General features: G+C 41.4%; 1 protein-coding gene across 11 annotated transcripts in view; it reads right to left on the minus strand.

Annotated features, from left to right (window-relative positions):
* B3GALNT2 (beta-1,3-N-acetylgalactosaminyltransferase 2) overlaps positions 1–23905 on the minus strand; it is a 51187-nt gene that overhangs the window by 21632 nt on the left and 5650 nt on the right. For all 11 annotated transcript variants that reach the window (XR_004324151.1, XR_004324149.1, XR_004324150.1 and 8 more), the window contains 4 exons: positions 19241–19388; positions 12554–12654; positions 8479–8672; positions 3830–3925 (listed from right to left, as the gene is read on the minus strand). Coding sequence is in view for 8 of the 11 variants with exons in the window: in XM_032491879.1 (XP_032347770.1) it covers positions 3830–3925; positions 8479–8672; positions 12554–12654; positions 19241–19388 (539 nt within the window). In the remaining 3 variants the exon portion in view is untranslated. The remainder of the gene's footprint in view (positions 1–3829; positions 3926–8478; positions 8673–12553; positions 12655–19240; positions 19389–23905) is intronic.

The following is a 23905-nucleotide window of genomic DNA, read 5'->3' on the forward strand; positions in this document are numbered from 1 at the left end:
CTTCGCTGACAACAGGCAACAGGCGGGCAAACCCACCCCTTCTCCACTTTCATTTCTCTCTGTGAGGTCAGCCCACTCAGGCCTGATGCAGCACAAGTGACTGTCCATGCGAAATCAAACGTGGTTTCAGCAAAAATAGGATTTTGTGTAAAAGGAAAGAATATTTTATGTTAAAAAGTTTATTCTTTCTTTTAATAAAGCTAATACATATTTACTTCAGAACACTTAGGAAATAGATACCCAAAAAGGAAATGAAGATCCATAATCTTACTCCCTCAAATGGAGACACTATTAAATAACTGCATGTTTATAAAAGAAAAAAGCATTACTCAGATGTAATGAGAAATCAAAAGCCAATGTAGCTTAAAGCTCAAAGGGAAATGAAGATCAAAAGGCTATGTGAAAAGACACCTGCACCCCAGTGTTCGAAGCAGCACTGCATACAGGAGCCAAGACATGGAAGCAACCTAAATGCCCATCAAGAGGTGACTGGCTAAAGAAGTTGTGGTATATTTATATGATGGAATACTACTCAGCCATAAAAAGAATAAAATAATGCCATTTGCAGCAACATGGATGGACCCAGAGATCGTCATTCTAAGTGAAGTAAGCCAGAAAGAGAAAGAAAGTATCATATGATATCGCTCATATGTGGAATTAAAAAAAAAAAAAAGGACACTATGAACTCATTTACAAAACAGAAACAGACTCACAAACCTAAACAATCTTATGGTTACCAGGGAAAGGGGGTGGAAAGGGATAAATTTGGGAGTTTGAGATTTACAAATGTAGCCACTATATGTAAAAATAGATTTTAAAAAGTTTCTTTTGTATAAAAAAAAAATCACAAGGCTGTAGCCAGTACAAGCCTTACTAATGTAAAAGGCCGCCCCCTGATGTTGCCGACTCCCCTCAGCAGTGCCCACGGCCACGTGTACCATCCTCAACACTGGCAGGGAAGGCAAGCCCTTGCCCCAACCTAGTTTTTATTTTGATAAACATCAACCCTACAAAAAAACTGAAGATTAACACCCAGACACTGATGGCAGACACTGGCCACGTGTGCTTTATTTTTGTCTGTATGCACAGACTGTTCTGTTCGCTGTCGAATCATTTGAAAGTAAAATGCATTTCACCTTTACTTCAGCATGTATTTCCTAAGGACAAGGACATTCTGAGGGAAGGGTAATATTTCGTTGTGAACAAAATCAAAAACTGTAATTCTTTCTGTGAGGCTGACTGAGATAATGGAGTAGACCCCGTAAAACTGTGATTAGCCTGAAGTTAAGGTTAAAGCTTATCTCCTCCCGCACTGCCCCACACTGTGACTCCTTCCTCTTCGAGTTTCTCATCCGAGGCACCCCTGACCTCTTGGGCCGTCACTCTTTGCTGTGGGGACTGTCCCATTCAGGGGAGGCTGCTCAGCGACTTCCCGGCCTCTCCCCACAAGATGCTGGTCCTCCTCCTCGCCCGGCTGCAACAGCTAAATGTATCTCCAGACACTGCTGAGTGTCCCCTGGGGGCAACGGCTCTTCAGGAAGAGGAACTCCCCATCCTCGGTACCAGCAGTAACAAGGACGGCATATACCTGTTTACTGACCGCCTGCCACAGGGCAGCACGTTCCCAACGTTCTACATCCATTCAGTCGTTTACTCCCTGAACAACCCTCTGAACTGGGTCCCTGCACAGAGGAGGCGAGAGACACAGTGGGGTTAAGCAGCCTGCACAAGGTCACAGGGCCACGGAGGGGCAGAGCAGGGACCCACACGCAGCCCCGCTGCACTCACAGGTGTCCGCCCTCATGCACTTAACTCCCAGGTACGGCGGAGCTTCCCGTCCTGCTTGGGCCAGTCCTCGGACGCTGTCTGTGAAGACCAGCCCGACAGCAGCTTCAGACCTTTCCAACTGTGCCCGACACTAGGCTAGTGCCCCCGGTCCTCAGAGTCCCAGGACTCTCCCCTGGGTCCTGCCCACGTTGGCTCTCAGTAGAAGAGCTGGACTCTCACCTGTGACTTGCTTCAATCCCAAAGAAGCCTGTTGACCAGTCAGTGTAGACATCTGCTTACAGCTGTGCCCGGGACGCAGTAAGTTACAGCAGGGCCATGTCAGCTCTTCCTCCCCCACTCTCACAAGCTGCTTTAAGGGCAGGGATCTTTGAACTATGTCATTGTACAGCCCCGGTGCTCTGCACAGACTCAGCTCTCAATATCAATAAACAAGTCAACAAACCAAATGGCTTCCTTCAAAAACAGATCCAACACTTGGCCAATGCTACTTAGTTGAGCCACTATCCTTAACTAAGAGCTACCAGGGGGAGGGTACAGGTCAGTGGCAGAGCACATGCTTAGCATGCACGAGGGCCTGGGTTCAATCCCCAGTACCGCCAATAAAGAAAAACAAAGAGATACCTTTGATAGTACATACTTCATTTAACAAAGAAAAAATTCATATATGAAATTTAGAAAGGATATAACACAAATGGCATTCTCATATAATGGTGACAATTACTCAGATTGATTAAAAACTGCTAACTGTCCTCGAGAAACAAATCCTGTGCCTCAAAACTGTGTATAAATTTGAGCCAACAATTCATCCTGATAACCAGCATGTACACAAGCGTGTCAGGATGCTCACCATAGTCTTTTTTATAACTGAGAAACTGGGAAATTTTTTACAGTATGTTTTAGTTCTGCTTTTATTTCACATTTCAAAAAAATAATTTTTCTTTTTTTTTTTGAGAGTAATTAGGTTCCTTTATTCATTTATTTTAATGGAGGGACTGGGGAGTGAGCCCAGGACCTCGTGCATGCTAAGCACACGCTGTAGCAGAGAGCTACACCCTCCCCCACTATTTCATATGTTTTTAAACAGAAGTTCACATATAGGTGAGACAAAGGAGCTCCCTTTGACATTTATGGAATTAACACATAGTTTAACTACTAGTACTCAACTCCGGAGAGCCACAGCATGTTATAAAACGTGTGATTTTGCTGTTGCATAAACGTGGACAGCACCCCCTCCCTCCCCACGAAGGGCGGCAGGAAACTATTTCCTGGTTAGTGCAGGACCTGTCCACCATCGAGCTCTCGCATCTTAACTCAGCTCCGATACTGCTGGATGAGCCCCAGCGCTGAGCTACAGTGACTACCAGAGATGACCGGGAAACTGACCCCCACTGCGGTTCCAAAGCCCTGGGCTCAGAACTGCCTTCAGACTAGACCGGAGCAGCCTGGAAAGCCCAAGGTTGACGGATGAATGATCTGTAACACACTGGGATGCAGCCGCATTCCGGTTAACTCCAGGCCAGATGAGGGCACCTGGCAGCTGAGATGGTCTCCAGCACACATCTCCTTAAGACTGGACCGAGAGCTACAGTCTTGTTTCAAATATCCTCCACACCTCGGAGTAGTTTTATTAACCCTGGAGATGTGGCTGATCGCTCTGCTGTTACCTGTCTGCACTTCCCTCCACCCCGACGCCTTAGATCCCTAACCGTCTGCTTTGCTCCAGTGGCAGCTGTGTCTGGTCCATCAGCACACCTACTACTGTCCTTTGTCGTTAAGGCAGGCACGTAGTCCCTGGCCCACTAAATAAACCACGGAAACGTGCAACACTTCTCAAAAGGCATGCTGTGGAACCTGTGGGGCTTCGTGAAGCTCTCTGGGGGCGTGAGGGCAGAGTGCCACACTGCCTCCCAGCTGGCGGCCCCACCTCCCACTCTGGGGGAGCGGCCCCGGGACAGTAAAAGGTAAGTGCCCGCTTTGAAAGCACACGCCCAGGACTGGGAAAGCCCACGTGGTACTGGAGCCTTCTCGCTCCGGCCTGTACCTCTGGTAAGATGAACTGCTCCACAGGCTTGTACCACAGCTTGTTCACCTGCACCCCACAGCTCGGAGGGCTGAAGCGAGCGACGAAGAGGGCCTCCTGCAAATGCGGGGGAAGGAAGACAAGAAGAAATACCTCACGTCAGTCATGGCAGATGCAATGGGTTTCCAAACAGCTTATGGCTCGGTCAGCAAAACTCTCAGTGGCCCCAACCATGGTTACGGACATGGTTCCACTGTGGTTTCAGCACCACATGGGTTTTCTAGTGCAATCATGGTTATTAAACAAAGATATTTAAGATACGAAAGTTGTCAAGAAGTTCTAAGACACTAAATATATAACCCACATAACCTCAAAAAAAGCCACCTTACAATGAGGAGCATTAGGAGCAGTACAAATACAGTGTTGTTAAATCAAGCTGACTACCAGGCTTAACCCCAGAGTTAGGAATAAACTGAAAGATTAGAGATTTCTACATGGAACAGAGGTACCCAGGAATCTCCCTTCAAAAGGACCCTTTAGAAGAAAAAAAACAAAAGCGAAAAAGGGAACACAAGAGAGGGCCGATTGTCTTTGTCTGTTGTTTTCTTTGGGTACTTTCTCCCTGTTTTAGGCAAGAATATCTCCTTATTCTCAAGCCTACTCTTAGATACCAGTTTACCACAGGGGAAGCTTCTGTTAAAGCTATCGAGGCCACGAAGAAAGTCAGAATGAGGGGGTTTAGTAAATTATGCATGTTTCTTTCATTAACATCAACTCTTGGCAATGCTGTGGTAAGACTCCTTACATGGTGACAACCTGTGAACCCAGAAGGGTCTACCTGAGATTACACCTTCTTTGAGGACAAGGATTAACCTCTCCTTGGTTAAAAATAAGGCAGCTCAAAGTTAAGTCAACATGATCAAGAACTACATCTGAACCAAACCACTTGACTGATAAGCACTGTGAATGGTTCCGAAAAGCCTACGTACACTACAATTAACTGTCAAATTCAACACTGATGCTACTTGCTAGATAAGGCTGGCGGTGGAATTCAGAGTGCTGCTGTCCCAGTCACCTGTCTGAGCTGCGGTGTCCACGAAACCCTCAACCACAAGAATACACGAACGCCGGCACTTGAGTAACGTGACGCAGCTCTTCTGGCAGGAGCCATCACTGAGCGCTGCTCCCTCTCTACATTTGTGTTTATTCATTAAGCACACTTACAAAAGACACAGGCTCTTTAGAGGACGAAGGAACAGGACAAACTGCAAACAAATTTAATCATAAACTGATCTGTGTTTCTTGCTGACTCTAATACTGTTATCCGTCAGTAGCAATCAGTGTTAATAATACATAAACATTTTTAAAGATGCCTTAAAAAAACTGAACAGAGTTCTGCTTCCAGGGATATAAAGTTCTCCTACAGATAACAATTATGAACAGTAGATGAAACATTTTAAAAACTGATTTGAAGGCACTGGAATGCACACAAAGCAGGCAGAAACTGGAGGAAAATCAATACCAAGAAGATGAGAAAGACACTGGGTGCGTGTGTCCCCACTTTTTTTCTTTAATGGCTTTTTGTCTGAGGCACACCTCAGGGGGCTAACTAAACATCCGAAAAAAACAAACAAACAAAAAAGAAAGCTGCAGCCTTTCTGGCTGCAAATCAGCTCATCTTTTTGCCACTGCTCTGTCTTCTAACAATGAGGAAGAAAACCCCAGAAAGGAAGGAGTCATAGAGAAAGCTCTGAACTCTTCGTATAAATTCTATCCTTACCTGTGGCTGACTCAGAAATGCACATTCAAAGAAGAATCCAAGTGCCCGCCGTCTAGGTTCAAATGAACAGAACAGAGATTTCAGCCACTGCCCACTGCAAGGAGACAGGACTGAGAGCCTGAGCCCAGCTAACTTAACTGCTACAAGAAACAAAAAAATCAACACTCCCCAAAGAATAAGAGGATGCAGAGATCCCACAGTGAACCATTCACAATACCCAGGACACAACCCCAGGTTCCTCGATGTAAAACAGGAGAGTGTCACCATACTCGAGAGGAAAGGTAATCAACAAAGACAGGCCCAGATGACTCAGACCTAGAGCAGCAGACAGGATCTTACAGCTGTGAATCACACTTAAGGTCAAGGCCATAGAGAACATATGTTCAAACTGAACTCAGAAAAACACAAAATTTAGAAAAACAGGAAATTTTGGAAAAATAGAAACTTCGAGAATTAAATGTAAATTTTAGAACTAAAATGTACAGGATCTAAAAAAAAAATCATTGGCTAGGCTTAAAAGATTTGAGGTGACATAAGAGTCAGTAAACGTGAATATACATGAACAGAAATCAAATTTCAAATCAAATTTGAAAAACAGAGGGAAAAAAACTGAAAAAAATGAACACAATCTTATGACCTGTGGGACAATATGAAAAAGTCTAACATACATGTAAGTGGAATCCCAGAATGAGTGGGGAGAAACGGGGTTAAGAAAAACCCAGCAAAATCACACTAATGTGCAACACAACCAAATTGCTTAAAACCAGTACATATGAAGAGAAAAACTCAAGAGCAGCCAGGAGAAAACAAAACCAAGCCCACACTGCATACATCATACACCAGAACCACCACCCGAAGGCAGGCAGACTTCTCTCCAGGAAACACAGAGGCCAGAAAACACAGGAGTGTATCTTTAAAACACTGGAAAGTAAAGAAGGCAACCCAGAATTTCAGTATCTAGAAAATACCCACAAAAATAAAGGAGGGGAAGAATAAAGGCAAAATAAAAACATTTTCAGAAAAATGAAAAGTAAGCAAATTCATCACCAGCAAACTTGCACTGTAAGAATTAGTAAAGATTATGATTTGGGCTGAAGGAGAAGGTATCAGATGGATATTCAGGAGGAATGATGAACAACAGAAATGGTAAATAAGTGGGCAAATATAAAAGATTTTTTTCTCTAAATTACTTTAATATACATTTAGCTTTTTAAAGCAAAAACCATAGCACTGTATCGTGGGGTTTATAGCATACAGAGATATAAGGCATACGACAACCAGAGCAAAGAAGATTGCGGGCGGTAAATTGGGTTATACAAGGCTCTTACATTTTATATGAAGGGGTACAATGTTAACTTAAAGAAGATTGAAAAGATCAGGATGTGTGTTGTAATTCTTATGTCAACCAGACACAGAAAATTATAGAACAAAGAGCTGTAGCTAAAAGGACAAGAGAGAGATTAAAGTGGAATTCTAAAAAAATACCCAATTAACCCAAAAGAAGGCAGGAAAGGAGGAACAGAAAAACAAACAAAAAGTAGAACATACGGAAAACAAATAGCAAAATGAAAAACTGAAATCCAAACACTTTACTAATTGCATTAAATGTAAATGGAATAAACATTCCATGTAAAAAGCAGAGATTCTCAGACTGGATAAAAAGGAAGACCTAACTATATGTTGTCCACAAGAAACACAATTTCCAGCAATATATAAAAAGAATAATACATCACACTCAAGAAGAATACGAAGTTGGACGAACACTCCGAAAGTTAATAAACGTAATTCACCACAGAAACAGAATAAAGGAGAAAAACCCTGGAAACATTCCAGATGCCCATCAAGACTAGATAAACGTTGTACATTGTTGGAATACAACTTAGCAATTCAAAGAAGGAAAAGGAAAAATGTACTGACACATACAATAGCATGGATGAATTTCAAAAATATTATGTTGACTGAAAGAAGCCTTACACAAGAGAGTGCTTAGTGTATGATTCTATTTACATACGAAGTAGAATCCTACAACAGGCAAAACTAGTCAATGGTTGGGGAAAAAAAAAAACTGGTTGCCTCTAGGGAATAAGATGAGGTGATAGGAGTTTAGATTACACAGGTTTATAATGTTCAAAAAACTGAATGCACATTACACTGCATGTAAAATTTTAAAACCATAAACAAATATTAAAGCCTAGTTAATGATATGCTCACTAAAGTGTTTAGGGCTGAAGTGTACTGAGGCCTGCAACTTACTCTAAAATACATTTTTTAGAAAAGACAGTTTGATGAATGACCACAGATATAAAGGAAATACAGCAAACTGTAACTATTGTATACATTAGCTGGTGGATATATGGATGCTCACTGTGTAATTCTTTCAAGATTTATGTAGTTTAAAACCCAGGAACAGATCTTTTCAAGTACAGTTCCTTGTTACACACCTTCAGATACACTCTGGGAACAATCACATTTCCCCAAACATCAGCAATAGTAACCCCAATTGTTTTAAATTTTTATTCCCTCTACACCCTTATTACAAAAAAGGTTTGAAGCAGCTGTTAGTCTGTGTTATGGTGACAGACTTTTCAGGTTGGAAGAAAGAGGCAGTAATACTTGATTATACCTACAAGTCCAAAACTTATAATATTTATTATCAACTTGTGAAACTCTTTAGACTTTAGGGGATTGCCCAACTCCTCCTTCCCTAGATATAACACATTTACTCATTGGTACCCTCTCCCCAGACCAGCGCTGTGACACATTACACCATCATGTGTCTAATCGACAAGGAAGAAAGGTGCAAGTCTCCCAACCTAATAATTGCCATGAGGAAAAGCTGACGGTTTTGAAAAAGAAAAATGGGGAAAAGCGTATACAAAGCAGTACGTACCTCCTGATCTGCCTGGTAAAGCTTGACGGTGATGTTCCTCTGGAAGCCCCCATCGCTGGCGTCATAAAACACCCCGAGACTGGTAATGATGATTGGATAGAGAACGCGGAAGCTCACGCTGACGACTCGGTCCTCGGAGAGCCCTGATGAAGTGTCTTCGGAAAGACTGAATGCTTCAATTTCCTGATTCAAAACTACGGAAGCAATGAGAAAAGGAGTCTTACATAAAGAAATATACTATTTTATTTTACTAATATGAAGTAATGAAGTGGGCTTGATAGCAAAATCTAGATAATTATTTGTTATATAATTCTTTCACAAATGGCAATAAATTTTTAAAATGTTTCAGAAATATGGCTGCTTCTGGGGCGGGGGGTAAAATTTGTTTTAAAATTTAAGAATGAAATTTTCAGCCACATCTAAGTATAATATTTAATTATCAGAACTACTGTAACAGATTTTTGTACACACATGTATGCATATGTGTATACAAATGCTACAGGGAGTATTAAATTTAAAGGCACCTATTAGGAAAGGCTAAATGGGAGTACTGACTGCAGTCATAAATAATGAGTAAATTCTGTCTTGCTCTGCAAATTCCCAAGATCCTACTTCTTGTTGAGCACTTTTTGTAGTGTTGGGCAATTACCACAGTACAAAAATAACAAATCACTTCAACACTGAAAACCTCTTGCTATACACTATCGACAAGAGATAAGCACAGCAAACATGGTGAGCATTTCTGACACCTACTTGGTGTTACATCCCAACACATTTAATTTTCACAACTACCCTGTGTGGTCGTGACCTTATCTCCAGGTCACAGATTAAGACAATGAAGTCCAGAGACGTTAACTAATTCGATCAAGGTCATAGAAAATGGCAGAGCCTGGATTCAAATCCAGATTTACTGCCTTCAAATTTGAAACTCTTTCTATTCCCCTGCAGTTGTCTAATCAAAGCCCAAAACACTTCTTTTCAAATAATTTTCTCAACTACCATAAACAGATCAGGAGATACTACATGAGGCACTTAATATGGCTGAGAATATCAGTGCCACCTTGAGAAATAATATAAAAACTTATTTTAAAAGATTATTATATCAAAGTTTTTTGTATTTCTTAGATCTGTGGTTTTCCAACTTTGCAGATCACACAACCTCATCAGTTAAAAACATTTGTACGCATACTCATATTTATTTACAGAATATACACGTTATTATCAGTTAATATATTCAATATTAATAAAGATTACATTTTATTTTCAGATAATTTTATTTTCAGATAAACAGAAACTGTTTTCTTCCCACACCCCAGTGGATCATTTAGATCCCTAAAATGCTATTTTACACTTAGTGGATGCTCAATAAAATGTGACTAAATGGAATTGATGGCTCCTACCCAATTACATACACAAGCAGGAGGGAAAAAGGAGGATACAGATTTCATCACGGGCTGGGGAAGCACTGGCCAGAGAGTCTAGACTCCAAATATACTGGACAACAACAAAAGCTTTTCTCTTTAATATAGTCGGTAAAGAGGATACCCAAGCTGAAGCATGTCTACTAGAGGCAGTAGGTTACGCACATTATGACATGCAACATATTTTCTATCTAAAACAAATGTACCTTGAACTTCAAGCTCCCTGGACACAAGGGATCCTGCTGCTTTGACAATGCTATTAATCAGAACCTCGATACACCCTGAGTATCATGATGACTAATGTTCATGATGAACTTAAGGTACTGAAGTAAATCTAAATGCTATTTAAATCACCAAAAAGATAAAATTAGGTTCAATCTTGATTTAGTTATACCTATTTAAAAAAGCTGGTAACCTAGGTATTACATATATGAAAATTTTCTATTAAAGAAAAGCTTCACTCCTTTACTATTAATGACTAGTAACATTTAAAATAAAAGTCTGGTTAATTTGAAGGTAAGGTTTCTTTAAATTTGGTTTGGTTTTGGATTTCAAACATAGTTTGTTCTAAGCTACTTTTACATCATTAGTAATACAGCATTTTGTTAGGTTCCTGATCCCTTTGGGCTCCCAGTGAAAAGCTAAAGGACTCTCTCCCCTAAAAAACACAATTACACACAAAATTTTAACATTTAACGATGTGAGCTAAAATCACAGACCTCCTAAGTAAGGAAACTCTGCTGTACAATAGACCTGAAAATATAGTCCCCAATTTATTTAAAAAAAAAAGCTGATTGAAACACAATTTATAAAAAAGGCAAGTTCCTTAAAATAACAATAAACACTTATCATGTCCCAGGAACTTTTCTAAATATTTTATATGTATCAACTAATTTCATCATCATGTCAATCCCTTACAGGTTAAGTACTTTTATCCCCAGTTTATGGAAGATGAAACTGAGGCACAGGGGTAAATAACTCTTTGAAGGTCATACAGCCGGAAAATGGCACAGCCTAGACTTAAAGCCAGGAAGCCTGACTCCAGAGCCCAAGCTGTTAACCACTATACTATCACTGCCTGCAAAAGCAAGGTGCGGATAATTACATAGGTGTGGGAAATCTTAAAACACCTGAAGTCATAATCAGCACATGTAAGATTTGGAAAAGTTTAACCTCCCTTAGAACCACAGCTGAACATAATGGGAAATACTAATAAAACAGACAGATACAGTTATCAGCTTCCTAAAACTGGTTCCCTGGTAACAGAGAACCTAACTGGGATCATTCTTCATCCTCATCAGAACTCCCACAAGTTTTTTTTTTTTAACTGAAATATAGTTAGTTAAAAAATTTGTAGAAATTGATGCAATATTGTAATTGCAAGGAATAAAAATTATTACCTGTGTCTTCTATGTTTCTTTTTACAATGTGTTTTATTACGTTTCTTTTGCAAGAGCTTAGGCAATAATTCTTAAAGAAAGTTAATTACAGTATTTGTATCAAGGGTATTATAAATCAACAGGCTGGTGAAATCAGCAGTTTTCCATAAGTTTAAAATTCAGTAATTCAGGATTTAGTTATGCATAAGGATTTCCAGATGCGTCTGAATCATACTAAAAAATAAACTCCCCTGGATCCTGTAATTACACATATCTATAAAGAATCTTCACAGATGCCCAGAGTGTTTAGTCTGTCTGTCAAAAAGGATAAAAGATAAATTTTCATGAAGGTTCGATTTAGGCTGCTAAAAATAGACCACTGTACTCTCCAGCTCAACTTCTTCTCGACATCAAACTTGTACAGTAGTCCTCCCCTCTGGTAGGCGGTTTCACTTTCCAAGGTTTCAGTCACCCACAGTCAACTGTGGTCTGAAAGCATTACGTGGAAAATTCCAGAAATAATTCCGTTTTAAACTGCAGGCTGTTCTGTGCAGCATGACGAAACACCTGGCCATCCAGCTCTGTCCCACCTGTCCTGTGAACCATCCCTCTGTCCAGTGTATCCCACCCACAGACACTCAGCAGCTGTTTGGGTTAGCAGATCGACTATCAGAACGTCCGGGTGCCTGCATTCCAGTAAGCCTTGTTTTACTTCAGTGAGGCCCCAAAGCACAAGAGCAATGACACTGGCAGTTCGAATATACCAAAGAGAAGCCATAACGTGCTTCCTTTAAGTAAAAAGGTGAAAGTTCTCCACTTGATAAGGACAGGAAAAAAAAAAACAAACATGCTGAGGGTGCTAAGATCTACAGTAAGAACAAATACTCTTATCTGCGACATTGCCAAGAAGGAAAAAGACATCTGTGCTAATTTTGCTGTCACACTTCAAAGTGCCGAAACGACGGCCACGTGTGTGGTAAGTGCTTAGGTAAACGGAAACGGCATTACATCTGTACAATAAGCTATTTTGAGAGAGAGAGACCATATCACATAAATTTTATTACAGTTTGTCTTTATAACTGTTTTATTATTTATTGTTGTCAATCTCTTAGACTTCATCCCAGTCTGTCTGTATAGGAAAAGACATAGTACCCACAGGGTATGGTCCTATGCAGGGTTTGAGGCATCCAAAGTGGGGTCTTGGCCCGGGTCCCCAGTGGGTAAGGGGGCACTAGTGTATGTGGAGTCGCAGGGCTGAGGACAAGGAAGACTCACCTGGGTTGGTGATGTTCAGGAGTCTGCAGGAGTAAGGATCCTCCCTGTCTTCCACAGGCACTTGGCAGCCACGAGCACCTATTACGAACTTCACAAGCACACTGAGAGACATGTTGGTGTTAATAGCGGTCATTGATCTTCCCCTCGCACACACACATTTCCTCAGGCCCATTTCGTTGTACTTTCAGACACAAGTATTTATTAGGATGAAATCTAACTGCTTCTATTCTAGCAAAAAGGGGAACCAGCAAACCAAAAGTTGCTAACTACCAAATGACTTACGCGTAAGCCCTCTACTGCGGTACTATGTTGAAGCGAGCGTGAAGCTGTCTGGCCTGGCCACCAGCAAAGGCTCATGTCTTTTCAAGGCAAGCTACAGCAAAGTCAGCTTCTCCTGCCCATACCCACAAACACATCTTCTTTACTTGCTTTCTTCTATTTCAGAAAGTGTTCCTTTTGCTCAAGATTAGTCTTTCTTTGTTTTTTTGGGGGGGTAATTAGGTTTATTTATTTTTAGTGGAGGTACTGGGGATTGACCCCAGGACCTTGTGCATGCTAAGCACACACCCTACCACTGAGCTACACACCCTCCCCCTCAAGATTAGTCTCTCTGTCCAAGAGGAGGTCCCGTCCTCTCCTCAACCTTGCTTCACTAGCTACCTGTGCCCCCGGCTCCTTCCCTACACATTATAAATATGATGAAGCCTGGACATTAATTTCTGTTTACCTACCAACCCTCCTGGCCTCCATCCTTTCTTTTACAGTGAAGTACTACAAAAGAATAACTAAAACTGCAGACTCTAGTTGCTCATGTCACAAAGCAGATTTTGGCTTCAATACCCACCGTTCCCACTGACACATCCACCACCAGTATAGCCAGTGACCTGCCACTAAGTCAGCAGACACTGTCCAGCCCTCACCCTCGCGGCTTCCCACGGCTCTTGGAAGAGCTTGCTCCCTTCTCCACGTGGCCGCCCAGCGGGCTCCTCGGCTCTCCGGGCTCCTCGGCTCTCCTCGCCCAGCTGGTCAAGTGCGAGTGGATATGACCCCGGGGCTTTGCCCTGGGGCCTCTTCTCACTTTACTCACTCTTTTCACTCGCTGTCGCTGGACAATTTTTATTCCCAAGGCTTCAACTAGACTGAGAATGATTCCTGAATTGGCATCTCTAGTTTGGCCTCAGCTTCTAAGTAAAAGACCCATCAATTCATGATACATCTTCACCCAGATGGCCCACAGACAGTGGCTCTGACTGGGTCATGGGGGCCAACTGCAAAGTTCTCAAGGAATCTGTGAGCTGGTTATGAAGCACAGCCTTTATTAAAAATTAACTTATATAAACTTACAGTCAAATACTTTAAAAACAGAGGAAATAATTGGATTCATGACTTCTTAGTTATCTCACTCCTGCCTGTGCTCCTGGGGTGATTTGCACCAACTGCACCCACGTGGTGGAAATCCCACAACGCAGCGCTCCCGCCTGTCCTCCCCAGCCCTGTGGTCAGAGACGTCACGTTAGTAGCTTGAAGCTGGCTGTGGTGGGAACATGACACCATGGAAACTGGCAAACACTACAAATAAGGGTTTGGTTTATTGTTTTGCTGACTGTCTAGATTTAGTGACGGAGAAAATGTTAGTAATGCAGGTTAAACTTAAAAATGCGAAGTAAAACAAAACAACAACCTACGGAATGGGAGAAAATTTTTGCAAATGAAACCAACAAAGGCTTGATCTCCAAAATATGTAAGCAGCTCATACAACTTAATAAGAAAAAAACAAACAGCCCAATCCAAAAATGGGCAGAAGACCTAAACAAACAATTCTCTAAGGAAGAAACACAAATAATCGATAGGCACATGAAAAAATGCTCAATATCACTAATTATCAGAGAAATGCAAATCAAAACTACAATGAGGTATCACCTCACACCAGTCAGAATGGCCATCATTCAAAAGTCCACAAATGACAAATCCTGGAGAGGCCATGGAGAAAAGGGAACCCTCCTACACTGCTGCTGGGAATGCAGTTTGGTGCAGCCACTGTGGAAAACAGTATGGAGATTCCTCAAAAAACTAAAAATGCATTTACCATATGACCCGGGAATCCCACTCCTGGGCATATATCCAGAAGGAACCCTACTTCAAAAAGACACCTGCACCCCAATGTTCATAGCAGCACTATTTACAATAGCCAAGACATGGAAACAGCCTAAATGTCCATCGACAGATGACTGGATAAAGAAGATGTGGTATGTTTATACAATGGAATACTATTCAGCCATAAAAACTGACAACATAATGCCATTTGCAGCAACATGGATGTTCTTGGAGAATGTCATTCTAAGTGAAGTAAGCCAGAAAGAGAAAGAAAAATACCATATGAGATCGCTCATATGTGGAATCTAAAATAAATAAATAAATACAAAACAGAAACAGACTCATAGACATAGAATACAAACTTGTGGTTGCCAAGGGGGTGGGGGGTGGGAAGGGACAGACTGGGATTTCAAAATGCAGAATAGATAAACAAGATTATATTGTATAGCACAGGGAAATACATACAAGATCTTGTAGCTCACAGCAAAAGAAATGTGACAATGAATATATGTATGTGCATGTATAACGGAAAAAGTGTGCTCTACACTGGAATTTGACACAACATTGTAAAATGACTATAACTTTATAAAAAAAAAAGTTAAAAAAAAACCAAAAACAAATATCCTATGAACCGCTTAGAGGAGGTACCCAGAATACGCAGATTCATAGACAGAAAGTAGAACTGAAGTTACCAGGGGTGACAGAAGGGGGCAGTGGGGAGTTATTGTTTAATGGGCAAAGATTTTCAGTTTGGGATGATGAAACATTTCTGGAAATGGACGGCAGTGATGACTGTACAATACTGCCAATGTACTTACTGTACACTGGAAAATGATTAAAATGGTAACTTTAAAAAAAACGCGACCTGCTTGTGGCCATTCCATTGTGAAGAGTATGAAAAATTGAGGAAACACTCTTCCATTGTTCAAAACCTATTATCTGATTCAGCAAAGACGTCGCTCACTTCCTCACTGAGAGTAAAGTCCTGTCACACAGCTAAGTTGTCACTTCAGTCTTACCCTTTACCTCACAGGGAACAGTCAAGTAGAGCTACAGCCGTCAGCTGCAGCTGTGAGGAGGCTCCAGTGCAGTGGAAGCAGCCTAAGAATCGGTCGGCTACGTGGGACTCTGTAAGGAGGAGTATGACGTGTGATTATGGCTCCACCACGCGCTGCGCCGCCTTCACAGCGCCAAGACGCGCAGGAAACACGCACGCACGGGTGAGCATGCCCTCTCTTTAGAGAGCCGGCTGCCAAGCATCCCCAGTGCACCGCCGCAGGCAGGCACCTCGGACTGCATACGGCTCCCTCCCCGTGAAGCCTGCTTTTTGTCTTGACTGACGATTTCATTCTTTCTCATGTTTGAAGCTGGCAACCACCCTCGAGTCCACCTCCTCCTTCTACATTCAATTATGTTACTTCTTAAAAGGTCGCGGCTTTAGCCCAGCCCCTCAGCAGCCCCCATCTGCACAGGCTCACCCCCTGTCGGGCCCAGGCACCGGGGAGCTGTGCCGGGTATCAGCCCTCCCGCCTTCCCTCGGTGACAGCCTCCCTCTCTGCCCCTCTCCCCTTCCCTCGGGCTCTCCACCCTCGCCCTGAGCTCTGCACTCCAGCCACACAGGACTGTGCGGAGTCTCCCAAACACTCCAGGCTATTTCACACCTGATTCTACCACAGCACAGAGAACATCTTATTACACTGCTACACCCATTTTCTTCTTCTCAACTCCGAGCCCCCATGCAGACTCAGCCCATCCTGTACCTGTGTATCCACTACACACAGCACACTACCTGTATACACAGCACTCTTAATAACTCCTTGTGAAACTGGCAACTTACAAACTCAGTACAAAGGCTTCTAATTAAATAAGGTCTTTGAAATATATGTAGAATCTGGTTCCTTCAGTGAAATGCAAGATTTGAAAGTAAGCCAGAAGCACAGAAATGCAAACACTTCCTTTTCACTAATGACCAATTAAGGCAGAACACCTTTTATAAACAACCAGCATTTAGAATAAAAGTATAAACAGCCTTGAATAAATCTGTTAATTAAATTATTGCACATATTTATCAAAATTTTTTTTAGTTACCTTAGTCTTACTAGATCCACAAAATTACTCTGCCCCAGGAAGAAGTTTTTGGCTAATATCTGTTTCTATACAAATATCCCACCATTTTTATAAAACAAATCACCAAGCTTACTAAATTTAAAGAAAACACTTTAATAATATATAAATTACTGGTGAGTGCCTGAAATGTCCATTTTCCTCATTATATTTGGCTCCAAGTCATTCCCTTAATAGTTGCTGAGTACCTTACTCTGCCAAGTTGGGTTTTAGGTGCTGGAAATACATCAATGAAAAGAATTGAAGCCCCTAGGCTCACAACACATATTCCACTAGGGAAAGACAAACAATTTACAAACATACAACTAAATATAATAAACATGCTAGTCAGTGATAAGTATTATAGAGAAAAATAAAGCCAAGTGAGGGAGGACAAGGTTGGAATGGTACTATTTAATATGGTGCTGCCTGCTAAGGTGGTATCCGAGCAGAGACCTGAGGAACGTGAAGAAGTGAGCCACACGGACACACAGTGGAAGAGTGGGACAGGCAGGAGGAACAGCAAGTGCGAAGGCCCTGGGGCAGGAGCACATTTAGTATACTGAAGCACCGCAGGGTGGCCAGTGCAGGGGGACGTAGATATAGATGAGGTCACAGACCACAGTGAAGACTTGAGATTTCACTCTGAGCAAGAAGAGAAGTCAGCGGAGGGGTGTAAGCAGAAAACTGACATAATTAGCCTCACTTTAAAAGGACCACTCTGGCTACTGTACAGAAAATAAAACATAAGGGATCAAGGGTGGAAGCAGGAAATTCAGACCGAGAGGCTTCTGCAGTCATCTAGGTGAGAAGTAACGGTGGCCCAGACCAGGACAGCGGTTCTGACAGTAGTGGTAATGGTGGTGAGAAGTTGGACTCTGGATATGATCTACAGGCAGTAGCAAGAAAATACGCCAATGGACTGGATGTGGCATGTGAGACAAAGAAGAATGAGGTAACAGAGTTTGTAAAATTTTAAAACCTTGTATTTTCCTAATGCCTCAACACCCGGACCTGTGAGCATCCTCTCCAGATGACTGGGTGCACTGGGGACAAGGCTGGGCCCTGCCTCCTTGCCCCGCCCTGGGAGTGACCCAGTGACAGCCAAGCCCAACAAAAAAATGCCCTCACGCTTTCTGCTTGTACTTTCCACCCCTGACCTCAAATAAAGGCACCTGCCCACGGTCCTCACTCTCTCGGTGCCCCACCTGCCTGCTGAGCCCACTCCCTGGACGCTCCCCGCCGTGTGGCGCTCTGCCGCCCTCTCAGGACCCTCTCCCAGGGTAGTTTTCGTTGCCCTGGTGGAACGATCCTTGAAGACCCCACAAGGGGGACTTCCTCCTCCATTCGCAACAAAACACCAAGGTTTCTGGTCTGAGCACCTGGGAGAGAGGGGTCATTATTTTCTGCACCGGGAGAGACTGCAGGAAGTGCAGGTTTTCCAGACAGTTCTGGCAGGAGTGATGATTCTCAGTCCCTTCACATGCTGGGCAGTGGCTTCTGTTCTCACTGCGATCATGAACTAGAGAAACCCGTCTTGAAGAGGAATGGAAGCTGCTTTGAGCTAGACAGGAAATCTATAAATGTTCACTACTGGTGACAAGAAAATTCACAACTGCAATTCCCTTGTAGTGCTACTCAGTCACAAATGTGCAGGTTTAATGCCACCCTCAGGGCCTTCACTGCATGTCAGTGACTTCACACGAGCAGAGAGCTATCGTCACATAACTAGAAGCCCAAACCTCCACACTTTGCCACCAGCCTTCACTACATCATCTTCAGAGGCTGGCTTCCCTGAGAAGACTAAGGCCTTGGACTACTAACTGATCTCGGAGTCACCTAATGTCAACGTGTGACTTGCGACCAAGGCTCGGGCCTGGAAGGGCGCTCAGGAAGAAGAGCAGGGCAGACTACACAAACCGCAGACCACACAACTACCCGGCACTACATGACTGAAGGAAGTCAGGTGTATCTCTGTAAAGTTAGTCAAAAGCATATAGACACACACGTGTCTAACAGAGAATGACCCAGGACAGAACTTTTAAAGAACTGTTAATCTAAATCAAAGGAAAAAAGCCAAAAAGCCAAAAAACAAAACCAAACCAAACCAGGTAGCTATAAAAACAAGGTATGCTGGGGGAGGGTATAGCTCAATTGGTAGAGTTCATGCTTCGCATCCTGGGTTCAATCGCCAGCACCTCCACAAAAATAAGTAAATAAACCTAATTACCGCGGCCCCCTTCCTGAAAATTATTTTTCAAATGAGGTATGTTAACCAATGAATATATTCTTCTCCAACTATCTTTCGGCTTCAACCCTTGGTTAAATTGACTTTTTGGGCCCCACTATATGGAGGAAAAACAAAACAAAATAGCCACTTCTCCCAGGAAAAGAGGCCACATATCTGAATTAACATCTCGGACTAAGCAAGGAGGTTTTTCGGGACACTTGTTCAGCACATCAGGCAGGGTGTGAAATCAGGAAACCTACCGCTGGCTCAGTGCTGGATGCTGTAGTGAATGCTTCAGCCACGTGCTTCTTATAACGTTGCGAAGTTCATGGTTATTGCGAGCAGACAGCACGCCAACCACCACATCATAGTGACTCGATTTCCACTGAGGAAGTAAGGTCAGCTGATCTAGAAATGAACAACAATAAATCAGAAGTGTCATGTCTCAATGACTGTTGAGTTCAATATGTAACATAAAAATGTTTATGATAATATGAATCTATGTTCATGTTTGCAGAAAATACAACTAAATACAAAAAAATTTTTTTCCCATTGTCTACATTTTGGTGTAGAGTCTTTTTGCTTCCACACCTAAGTATGCATCCATGCTCACATTAAGTATGTAAATTCTTCAAAGCAAATAAGGTGTGTCTGAGAAGGATCAGTTTGGAAAGTCAATGTGACATAAACCATACAACAGTAGGTAGTAAGAGTCAATTAGACTGTAGTCAGAATCCTGGCTCTTTATTTAACTTCTTGAGCCTCAGTTTCCTTAAATAGAAATGGGTACAATAATACTTCTCATAGTTGTAAAAATTAAATAAGATAATGTGTATAAAGGTACTGGTTTGGTACCAGGAAAATAGGAGGCATTCAACAACCACTAACAGCAACAATCAATGTGCTTTCGACGGTGAAGTCCCATATTAATATTAGTTATTAAGTTCAGGAAATGAAACTGAAGGACTACTGGAAAGAATCAGAATGCTTATTTATGTCAATAAATTCTACAGCCAGTAAACATTTGTCACTTAAATATTCTGAAGAATGAAGAAGGGGAAAAACATTTCTAGTTTAAAAAAAATCAAGTGGCAAGTCTTTTTTGCTGTCATTTTTATAACTCGTTTTCTTTACTGTCATAATTAATGGGCAGGATTAGATTTTTAAAATTTGCCCTTAGATAAAGACAGAGGGAAAGATACTCTGTTCCTGTTTTTCATCACCAGTGTCAAAGCTGGAGAACTACAAGCTTATATATAGCTCTGATTACGGACCCCATTTCATCTCTCTCTCCAAGGGTGGAAACTCCTCCAAAATGTTTCCAAAAATAACTTACTGAAGGCCAGAGGTCTTTACTATACTCAATGCAATGTTTTCATACACCATAGGATCTAGGTACTCAGGTAAAAGACAACAAAAGCAAGTTGATTATTTCTTCAAGGGAGAATAATTTCAATGCTTATGTAAAACTGTCAGTGATAACTCATTCCACTGCTCCCCAACTTTTTCAGAGACATATTAGTAGGAAGCACGTTTTATTGACAGAAGCGAGGCAAACACAGTAACCAGACACACCTGACATGGATTCTAAAGCCAACACGCTGCATAGTATCAGCAAGAAGTTATTTAAATCCTTGTGCCTCAGTTTCCTAATCAGAGAAAACTGATACCAAGAAAAGTCTTTATTTCATCTGTTTCAAACTGTCTTCTCCAAAGAATAAGAAGTTTTCAAAGATTAGAAGAGCAAACATTGTATGTATCCTAAATGCCTCATTTATCTGACACTGCAAGAAAACAAGGTTGTTGCACAAAAGTAAAATTTCAAAATAACTGAAACATCGCTTTAAATGCCAAACATCACCATCTTATTTGTGATGGGTAATCAAGATAAATCTTTTAAGGATGGATTACATGAGACATATTTTAACCACCTCCTGATGACAAGATCGTCTTAAACATGTCTCCAATTGCTCTCTCTCATCCTTAATTCCAGCCACAGCTTCTGCTCAAGAGTATCTTTCACCAAGACCTATAAGGGTACCCTAATGGTTTCTCCCAGACTTCTCCATATCTTCAAAGAAGGTTCTTCTAAAAATAAATAAATGAGTGGATATGAAGATACCCACGTGGTACATGAAAACCTCATGGATTACAGCTGTAAAGTACTTTTTGATCTTATTCCTCCTCTCTGCCACTGTCAATCCTCTCTGCTTCTAATCCATGTCTAAGCTGCTTCTGTTGAACTGCTTTACTTTACATGTGTTTCTTTTTCTTGCAGAAGAGAGGTACACAGCAGATTCTGGCCTTTTAAAGAACTACTTCCAGATATATGGAAAAAAGGGTTTCTAAAAGACTCAACCAAAAAACTGCTAGAATGAATAAACACTTTTGGTAAAGTTACAGGATACAAAATTCTATACAATAACAAACGATCAGGAAGAGAAATTAAGAAAACAATTCCAATTTCAATTGTATCAAAAAGAATAAAATACCCCGGGATAAATTTAACCAAGGAGGTAAAAGGTCTGTACACTGAAAACTATAACACACTGATGAAAGAAAATGAAGATGAAAGTAAATGGAAAGGTATTCTATGGTCATGGGTTGGAAGAATTAATACTGTTGAAATGTCCAAACTACCCAAAGCCACCTACAGATTCAATGCCATTCTAATCAAAATTCCAATGGCATTTTTCACAGAAATAGAACAGACAATCCTAAGATTTGTATGGAACCACAAAAACCTCAAACAGCCAAAGCAAACTAGAAAAAGCAGCACAAAGCTGGAGGCACAGGCTTCCTGGTTTCAAACTATAGTACAAAGCTACGGTAGTACTGTATTGACATTAAAACAGATACACAGATAAATGGAACAGGATAGAGAGCCCAGAAATAAACCCATGCATGTATGGTCAATTCACTTACAACAAACAAACCAAGAACATTCAATGGGGGAAAGGACAGACTGAAATGGTGTTGGGAAAACTAGGCAAGGACATGCTAAACATGAATGAAAGTGGACCACTAACTTATGCCACACCCAAAAATCAACTCAAAATGGATTAAAACCTTGAATGTAAGACCTGACACCACAAAACTCCTATAAGAAAACACAGGCAGTAAGCTCCCTGACATCAGTCTTGGCGATGATTGTTTGGATTTGACACTAAAAGCAAAGGCAACAAAAGCAAAAATAAACAAATGAGACAACATCAAACTAAAAAGCTTCTGCAGAGCAAAGAAAACCATCAACGAAATGAAAAGGCAGCCTACTGAACAGGAGAAAACATTTGGAAATCATATATCTGATTCCTATCTAAAACATATAAAGAACTCATATAACTCAAGAGCAAAAAACCAAAGAATTTGATTTAAAATTGGGCATAGGATCTGAATAGATATCTTTCCAAAGACATCCAGATGGCCAGCAGGTAAGTGTGAAGGTGCTCGACACCACTAATCATCAGGAAATGCAAATCAAAACCACAGTGAGATTTCACCTCACATCTGTTAGAATGGCTATCATCAAAAAGACCAGAAACAACAAGTGTTGGGCGAGGACTTGCAGAAAAGGGAACCCTTGTGCACTGCTGGTCGGAATGTAAACTGGTTCAGCCACCGTGGAAAACAGTATGGAGGTTCCTCAAAATACTAAAAGCAGAGTTGATCCAGCAAGTCCACTTCTGGGTATTTAGCTGAAGGAAACGAAAACACTCACTAGCAAAGATACATGAGTGGGGATCCTATGTGTGATAACAAACACAGGCTTGTTCACTGCAGCGTTATCTTCAAAAGCCAAGACACAGGAGCAGCCCAGGTGAATGAAGAAAGAAAGTTGTGTTCTCTATACACAATGGAATATCATTCTGCCATAAAAAAGAAGGAAATCCTGCCATCTGCAACAACATGGATGAACCTTGAGGGTATTATGCTAAGTAAATTAAGTCAGATGAAGACAAATACCATACGATCTCATTCATATGCAAAATCTAAAACAAAACACTATATTCACAAACACAGGGAACAGACTGGTGTTTGCCAGAGGCGAGAGGAAGAGAGTGGGCCTAACAGATGAAAGGGGTCAAAAGGTACAAACTTCCAGTTATAAAACAAGTAAGTACAACACAGTGACTACAGTCAAGAATACTGTATCGTATATTTAAATGTTGCTAACGAGAGCAGATCTTAGAAGTTCTCATCACAGGAAAAACAAGTCTGTAACTATACGCAGGGATGGATGTTAACTATACATACTGTGGTGGCTGTTCTAGAATACATATGTATTTTGAATCATTATGCTATACACCTGAAACTACTGTAATTTGTCAATTATATCTCAAAAAACCCTGGTTTCTTCTACCATGTACCATCAATGTAAATCAGCCCAACACCTGGGAGTGCTGTGTTACACAGTATGAAGCCCGAAGTGAATTTTCAGTAACTGCCTCTGTGAGACTGCGGCCCGGCTTCCCAGTCCCCTCACCAGGACTGGGCTCTCTATGCTTTCATCACCCTCTACTCAATGTCATAAGTATAGGGCACCTAGTTTGACTCTGGTGTTTGGAAACAGAAAAACAAAAAACAAAACCAAAAAAACTAAGAAGTAAACACAAGGCAAAAAGAAATAAAGACAATTTACAGAAGAAGAAATGCAAATAGCCAACAAACCTATGGAAAAAGTTTTAATTTCACTAGGATCAAGTTTGAATTAAAGCAATGAGATACCACTTTTCTCCTAGATTCAAATGGACAAATTTTCTTCTTAAACTGTAATACCCAAATGACTGGAATTTTGATAGTTATTTCAACGAAGTGGCTACTTTCCTCTGCTGCTGATAGCAAAGTAATTTGGTACGGTATTCTGCAGGAAGATTTGCCAACTTATATCAAATAGCTCAGAACTGGGGCAACGGTATAGCTCAGTG

This window comes from Camelus ferus, chromosome 11 (genome assembly GCF_009834535.1).
Source record: "Camelus ferus isolate YT-003-E chromosome 11, BCGSAC_Cfer_1.0, whole genome shotgun sequence".
NCBI classification, from domain to species: Eukaryota; Metazoa; Chordata; class Mammalia; order Artiodactyla; family Camelidae; genus Camelus; species Camelus ferus.